Genomic DNA, 8,397 nt, shown 5'->3' with positions numbered 1-8,397 from the left:
GCATTCCTGAATGATCTCAAAGTCAACAATAAATCTCGCAACAACGACGAGGATTGCCTAACAGCAACATATGATTGCCCAAACTCAGTTTTCCATGAAAGAGACCAACCTCTCGAGGAACCCTGGTTACTCCAATCACCTGTTAACTCTGTTGTCTTTAAGGACAAATTGACCCAAGATGTGTCAAAAAATAGTGACACTGTGGAAGATGGTCTGAAGAAATTCAAGGTTAATGATCAGGGTTTAAAAGTGAAAGACAAGTTGTCTGCTAATGGGAGTAATCTGAATTTGAAAGATGATTCAGTTTCTACTGTCATACTGATTAGTTCCTCAATATGTACAATGCAAAGGATAGCTGTATTGGAAGATGAGAAATTGGTTGAATTACTTCTGGAACCAGTGAAAAACACCGTGCTCTGTGATAGTGTGTATATAGGGGTGGTCACAAAACTTGTCCCCCACATGGGTGGTGCATTTGTAAATATTGGGAGCTCAAGACCTTCTCTTATGGACATAAAGCAAAACAGGGAACCATTCATATTCCCTCCATTTTGTCAGAGGAAAAAGAAAGGAGAAGTCAATGGTTCTGTGCTCAAAGCCTTTGAAGAGCATCCTGCTGCCCACGAAAATGAACACACATCACATGATGTTGACGATGTTTCAGAATTTGTCTTTCATGGTGATTTGGCACCATTTCTGCATGATGACCACGAGGAGCATGAAGTTGATGATGACTTTGATGTTTCAGAAGTTAAGGAAAATGTTAATGGCAGTATAGTTGATTATGGTGAAGTGGATGCTGATTTTGAGCAGTTCCTCGATCGAAAGGAGCACTATTTGGAAGGTGACACTGCCAGCCGTTCTACAGAACCTAACTATCCTTCAGTATCTCATCAAGATATAAAGGATGCTAAGCATACATTAACTAGTGAAAACAACTGGTCCCAAGTTCGTAAAGGCACAAAAGTTATTGTTCAAGTTGTCAAGGAGGGATTGGGTACGAAAGGCCCAACAGTGACTGCTTATCCAAAACTAAGAAGCAGATTCTGGGTATGTTCTGCCTAGCACAACACACCCCCTCCCAATGAAATTTATTTTTCATTAAGTGCTTTTATTTATTTCACTCCCCACTTTCATCATCAAGTGCTTTTATTTATTTCACCCCCCTCCCAATAAAAAAAAAAAAATCTGTCATATTTTGAACTCACTGTACTGTTTGCTTGCCTGAACTATTTTCTCTGCATTGAAGATATTGATCACACGTTGCGATAGAATTGGGGTTTCCAAAAAAGTTTCTGGAGTTGAGCGTACACGGCTCAAAGTTATAGCAAAAACTTTGCAGCCACCAGGTTTTGGTCTAACTGTAAGAACTGTTGCTGCCGGTCATTCATTTGAGGAATTGCAGAAGGACTTGGAAGGTTTGCTTTCAACTTGGAAAAGTATAATGGAACATGCAAAATCTGCTGCTCTTGCTGAAGATGAAGGTGTGGAGGGGGCCATTCCTGTTGTACTGCACAGGGCAATGGGTCAAACACTCTCTGTTGTCCAGGATTATTTTAGTGAAAAGGTAATGTACTTGCTTATTGTGACTCCTGCACCTGTATTCTTCTATATGACGGTTTACTATGTGTCAAGACTTTACACAATGATTCTATTCTTTATTATACTTCATCTCCAGGTTAGAAAAATGATGGTGGACTCTCCGAGGACATATCATGAGGTATGCCATCCATTTCCTTACTAATTAGGAATCTATGAGTCTCTTGCTCATGCCTCTGCACACAAATGCTTTTACTTATTGTTTTCCCCTGTGTTGCTAATTGATGGGGAAAGAGGTGAATGCCTGGACACTCGTGATTGTTCTTGCATGGATATAGTTTTGCATTATGTTTGGTGTGGAAATTTTTGGTCTAATATATTCAACAAAGGAGGATTCTTATTAATTGTGGGCTTATAGGTACATGTCCATCGTTTAATTTCATATTCTATTCTCTAACCGCTATATTTAGGAGAATTTGAGAAGTGGAGTTAATTCCGAACAGCTATAGTTGGCTAAAACTCGCTTGCATCTAATTGATAAATGTAACATTTATCAGTTTGCTTCAATTGCCAAGGAAAAGTACTTTATCAAGTTACTTTCATTCCTATCTTTATCTTATTGGAATGCTATAATATAGCCAATTTCTGAAAATTTAATTATACATGTTACAGCTTTTTCTTCTTTGCATTGAAACATGTAATGTCACTTTTGTATGCTTTCTTTCCCCAGGTTACTAACTACCTCCAGGAAATTGCCCCTGATCTTTGTGGACGAGTTGAGTTGTATGATAAAAGAACTCCGCTTTTTGATGAATTCAAAATCGAAGAAGAGATCAATAATATCCTTAGTAAAAGGTGAGTATTCATTGATGTCACTTATGTGGTCACATGTCTTTTGTGGCTGGTTCATGGTAATGTATGTTCCAATAGGGCTCCTAGACATATCTAGTTTTCTTACTCTTGCTATACTGTAGGTCGGGTCTTTTTTTTTTTTTTCAACCTTAAAAAAAATATAAAGATGATATGAAGTCAAAAATTAGATTCACACCAGCTGAAATGCATTTAAAATATTTAAATGTTAATATATTGGATGATATTTTTTTTCAAAAAATATTGAGATAATGGTACATTGGATCGGCTCGGGCCAAACATGGTTAATCTATGATCTAGAATATGAGATCGTGATAAAACTATTTAATCCATATTGAAAGAAATTTGGAAGCTTAATTATAATGAACCAAATATTGAAGGCTGAAAGCGGGAAAAAATTAAATTTAAAAAAAGGATAAAAAAAATTGACTCGAGCAAACTTATATCCATGGTTGGCACAATGTCGCATGTCGGGCCGAATCTTGTCGAACATGTGAAGAAAAAAGTTCATGCTATGCTAGGGTTTCTAAAAAAGTAAAAAAAAAAAATACGAGACTAGGATCAATTGAGTATAATAAGTTCAATTAATTTAATAATATAAAAAAGGCAACTCTAATGTAATAATATGAAAAACCAAGCAATCCTAGTCGAATCTTTTAAACTTGAGTTGATCTTTCAAATTCACAACCTGTGAAATCGTAGATCCGGGTTCAACTAAGAAGTTGAATTTTCAACCAATTTAACATTGAAAGATGAAATAAAAAAAAAAATTTAATCTAAAAAATTTACCAAAGCAAAAAATAAAAAAAAGCAATAAAAAGAATGAGTATCAAATATGGAAGAAAAAAAATAAAGGGTAAAATTAAAAAAAAAATCAAATTCAAAAACTATCTCGAATAAAAAACAACGATAAAAAAAATAAGGATTAAATTTGACAAACTAGAAAATTGAAGGAGAATGAAATTGAAAAAAAAAATAATTTTAGAAATTAGTTAAAATAAAACAAATAGGAATAAAAAAAAGGAGTGGCCAAATCCAAAAAAAAAAAAAACTTGAAGGTTTGATTTGCAAATTTGTAGGGTTAAGCATGGATTTCTAAGAAGAGAGAGAAAAGAAGGAAAAAAAGAAAAGGTTGTTGGCGTTGAACTAGATATCCGTTGACTACACGTGTCATCTAAAGAGGAAAAAAGCATTGAAACGAATCAAATGACATGGTGGAACAATGATTTAGACTACAAGAGTCAGCCACATGCGTTGCTTGTATGTGTCGAGCAATTGATGCATGTGTCAACAATTGTTTTGGTTTTTTTTTTTAATTTATTAAAACATCACATTGTCTCTAGGACCAAATAAGTATTACGAAAAAACCATTGTGAAATGACAAATAAGCCATTGTAGTCAAGCTTTGAGAATTTTTATTTTAAAGGCAATAAAGTCATTAAATTGTGCTTAAAAAAGTGAAATAGTAAAAAAGCTTCTAAACTATGTTTAATTGTTTTTTTTTTCAAAGGCAATCAAGTAAAAATTATGAAAAGACTAATATACCTCTAAACAATTCTAGAATGACAAATGAACACCGTAAAAAGACTAAAGGCCGGTTCTTTATGATGTTTTTAAAGGGAAAAAATGTAAATCCATTGTTCCAATCCATCATGGATACTTTTGCCACCCTACGTCAAGGTTCTGTTAATTCTTCAATCGCTTCTCTTTCGACAGGTTCTTTTAAGTTGAGGGTTTCTCATGGTTATCTTTGCAACAAGCCTAAATGTGTAATGACTTGAAAAATCATGATCCTGTTAAGTGGGTAGCACCACTTATTTGTAGCCATTTCAAATCCACTCACCTAAAATGGCTAATCCTCTATATATGGTGTTTTAAATCTACGTGGCCTACCTTTTCTATGGAGCTTCGTTGCATCTCTTTCCGATGCTTTTGATCTCTACTGCATCTCTTTTCTTCAGGGTTCCACTATCTAGTGGAGGTTCTTTGGTGATTGAACAAACAGAGGCATTAGTCTCAATTGATGTGAATGGGGGACATGTAATGCTTCGTCAAAGGACTTCACAAGAGAAAGCCATTCTAGATGTCAACCTTGCAGCTGCAAAACAAGTATGTTAGACACTGAAAATGACCCCCACTTTATATACATAATCTTTGTGTTTGGTACAAACAGGTTAGTTTCTGCGTTGGCATTTATACTTGTACTGGCATAATTGATTATGGATCCAGAAATTCTTTCTGTTGTTCAATTTTATCAGTTGATTTCTCTCTATTTAAAAGTGCAAAGATCTGTTACTACTCTTTTGGTTTCTTCCATTCCATTCAAATTAGTTTTGAAATTCTGCTGGTAATTGCGTTTATCATAGTGATTACCGAAATCAATTTTTAGAAATGACTATCTTTTCCATTGCTTAATCAGTGATGCAAACACAGTCAAGAAACTAACATGGCATGATAAGTGAATTTTTCGCATTTGCCACTGGAGGGAGTCGAAAGGAAAAATGAACTGTTTTTTGTATACATGGGCATGTGTGATTTGAAAGACTTTGGGCAAAGTTTGATGATTTTCTATTAGGATAAACTATCTGATTCTGCTGTCTATAATATGTTCAGTAAACCCTTGCATAAGTAGTATTTTAACAGAAATTATGCATTTCAGATTGCAAGGGAGTTACGGCTGAGAGATATTGGTGGTATCATTGTAGTAGACTTCATCGATATGGAAGATGAATGTAAGTTGAATCCATGTAATCTGGTTCCTTGCATGTCAAATATCTTAGGATCCAGGGTAATAGATGCAGGGGTTAGACCTGCAATATCAAATTTGTTGATTATCTTGAAATCTGCAATATCAATTTGTGATTTTCAAACCATATTGTATTTCTTTCTGCTGTTATAAGAGCAAACAAACCACTTCCATCATGTTAGATAGGAGTTCTGCGGTTGTTGATGATTGTGATAGTTAAGATATTTCATCTATTTTTAATAGAGAAAATGGTTACTTTTCCAATTCTGATATATTACCACTGTGATATAGAAATCAAAACCAAGGAAATACCCGATTGTTACTGGCTTGCTCAGCTAGTGATCGGGGCTTTCACACTAATCTAATTCAAATGTTCACTTGAAAACACCCACTTCAGTTCACCTGGGAACACACTGGTGAAAGAGCATATGAGAATAAAGGAAAGAGTTGTCCAATGACCTCCATACTGAACTTGAATCTCATTCTAAGTTCTCAGGTAACTTTTTCAGAGCTTATGAGATTAGTTTGCAAGGGTTACTGCTGATAGATTACATGTTGACCTCTTGATAAGCTATTTCCAGCTAGAGTGAATCAATTATATTTAATAAAGGAACAGTTTAGAAGAAACATTGTGCTTGCTGTGAACTATGTTCGATAGCATTTACAACATAGGAGATTTTAGGCCATCAATAATAAGGATTAGTGTGAGTTGCTGTTGTAAGAGCTTAAGTGAGACATTTGCAATCTGCTCTTTCTTTAAAGATTCGAATGTCCTCTATGGGAAGTTTAGGAGAAATATCTTACTTCCTGTTATTATCATGCAAAGTGAATACCTATTCCTTTTTTTTTCTTTCCCGGCTATGCTTTGCAGCAAATAAGAGACTAGTTTATGAAGCAGTGAAGAGAGCTGTTGAGAGAGATCGGTCAACAGTGAAGGTTTCTGAATTGTCAAATCATGGACTGATGGAAATAACAAGAAAGAGGGTATGTCCTGCTACTGTATATGGTTATCTTCTCTAAGGCATGTTAACAGCATCAAAGACACACAACTGAGCCTTGTTCCATCCCATTGAGATCGAGCAGAATTCTGATATTATAAATATACAGAAAAATCTTTATTTATGAGGAATTCCACTTCAACTGATATAGAAACTATCTTGTCAAAGATAATTGAGCTCGCTATAATTTATTTGGATTTGATGATGTCTTGGCTCAGTGCTAGACCTAGTTCAACTGATATTAACAGTTACATCTGTTAATGCACTATGTTGGTCAGGTTCGACCCAGTGTGACATTTATGATCAGTGAACCATGCACTTGCTGTCATGCGACTGGCAGAGTTGAAGCCTTGGAAACCTCCTTTTCTAAGATTGAACAAGAAATTTGCCGTTTGCTTGTAAGTATAGCTTTTAGAATCGCATAAAACTCTTCTTATTGAGTCTCCATTGCTCTGTGGGTGTGGTGTGGCAACTCTTTGTTGCACCATGGGAGTGCCATGGTTTAAGACCTACAAAAAGCCATTCTTTTAATTGCTATTATCACTGTTATCACTTTTTTCTCCAGGCAACGATGGACCAGAAGGCAGACCATGAAAACCCGAAGACCTGGCCAAAGTTTATATTGAGGGTTGACCATCACATGTGTAACTACCTTACTTCAGGAAAAAGGACTAGGCTTGCAGTCTTGAGTAGTTCCCTCAAAGTTTGGATTCTTTTGAAGGTATGCTTCATCAGGGATTACTTTTCTATATTCCTTTTCCTAAACTTTCACAAGAGTGAGATCTGTGGGTATTCTGCACTTTGAAAACTTTCAGTAGTTCCTACACACTATTGAAAATTTTGCACTGACCATTTGCTTGGCATTAAAATGAGTTTCTGCTTACGTTGTAGCATTGTTTACAATAGACAACAAGCATTGGGCCTCTGGTTTCATCTCTTAATTTTAGGAAATGGGGTTGCCCTTCTATCTTCAACTTCCTCACGAAATTGAATTGTTTGAAAGAGATAGACATATATGTCTGATCAATATAACCATATAAAATCTCATAAATTATGGTGCTAAAAGAGGCCATGGCCAAGCTATATCTGAACATTAACCAGGACACAGTGGAATGAAAGAACTCTTTCTTCATCAAGTTCTGTTTTGGGGTTTCAAATGTAATTCGTAAAACGCTTTTGCAAGTTTAATGAATATATGTCTGCGGGCAAAACAACATACTGATTGAATGCAGGATGGAACTTCTCTCAAATGTAAAGTCAGTGGTTTTGAATTCTTCTTTTCTTTTCTTTTTTCCACAAAGGTTTACCGGTTTTGTTGTAGGCCATGAGTAAATGCACCTCAGAGGTTGATCTTTGCAAATAACGTAAAAATCCTGAATGCTAATGCCAACTTGTCAGGTTGCTAGAGGTTTTACTAGAGGAGCATTTGAGGTGAAGCACTTCACAGATGACAAAGCAAACAAAGATCAGCAACAGGTTGCTATATCAGTGCTACGGCAAGCAGAGGCAAGAGCTAAAAAATCCGGAGGGAAAGTAACACTTGTTCCTGTGAAAAAGGGAAAGGCTGGTCGCAAATGAGACTCCCATCGGACTTTCCATTCTGTACTAACATGCAATTCTTTGTATAATGTAGAGAGAAGGGGGGGAGGCATATTTTATGCTAGCATTATGGTGTCCTTCTCGGCTGATGGTGGACATAATATGTTTAAGGGTAATTCCTGGCCGATTCCAATCTGCTTTTAATTTTACTATTTAATTCCAACCAATTTTGTTCAAAGAACATCTTTATCTCTTGTGTTTCATGTATTATTAACCAAAGAAATTTAGAAGCTAGTATTGTTTTGTTTCCATCGACCGAATAAAGGCTTTCTCCTGTTCACTAACAGCTAATGCTCAGAGACAATGCATCTTGGCATGCCCCCCTTTGCCTCCCCAATGTGGACAATGACGCAACAGGACATCAACAACTAATAGAGAAAAAAAATAATTATCGTCCATGATTTCTCCATAAAATTCTACGTTCTTGGAAGCAAGATCATATGACCTAGGTATGCATGTCTAAACACTCAAGGCCACATAAGCACCAGTCCATGTAAGAACACGCAAGTATACATAATATTCACTCTCCTAAGCTTTTCTTGGTTGTACTTTCATTTCTTCTTACATTTACTCATTTAAACATTAAAGGAGGTGATCAGCCGAGACACTTCAATCCGAGACAAGACAGCCGTGAAAAGGCCAAAA

At 35.8% G+C, this 8,397-nt stretch overlaps 1 protein-coding gene across 2 annotated transcripts in view; it reads left to right on the top strand.

Annotated features, from left to right (window-relative positions):
- Positions 1–8,036, top strand: part of RNEE/G (RNAse E/G-like protein) — a 9,817-nt gene extending 1,781 nt beyond the window's left edge. For both annotated transcript variants that reach the window (XM_011009778.1, XM_011009779.1), the window contains 10 exons: positions 1–1,050; positions 1,250–1,567; positions 1,679–1,720; positions 2,270–2,394; positions 4,371–4,518; positions 5,069–5,141; positions 6,027–6,139; positions 6,432–6,551; positions 6,719–6,874; positions 7,552–8,036. In XM_011009778.1, the coding sequence (XP_011008080.1) occupies positions 1–1,050; positions 1,250–1,567; positions 1,679–1,720; positions 2,270–2,394; positions 4,371–4,518; positions 5,069–5,141; positions 6,027–6,139; positions 6,432–6,551; positions 6,719–6,874; positions 7,552–7,731 (2,325 nt within the window). In that variant the 3' untranslated portion in view covers positions 7,732–8,036. The remainder of the gene's footprint in view (positions 1,051–1,249; positions 1,568–1,678; positions 1,721–2,269; positions 2,395–4,370; positions 4,519–5,068; positions 5,142–6,026; positions 6,140–6,431; positions 6,552–6,718; positions 6,875–7,551) is intronic.
- Positions 8,037–8,397: the final 361 nt, after the last annotated feature.

The sequence above is a fragment of the Populus euphratica genome, unplaced genomic scaffold, assembly GCF_000495115.2.
Source record: "Populus euphratica unplaced genomic scaffold, PopEup_1.0 scaffold428.1, whole genome shotgun sequence".
Taxonomy (NCBI): Eukaryota; Viridiplantae; Streptophyta; class Magnoliopsida; order Malpighiales; family Salicaceae; genus Populus; species Populus euphratica.
The sequence above is the reverse complement of the archived record's forward strand: the minus strand, read 5'-3'. Positions and strand labels throughout refer to the sequence as shown.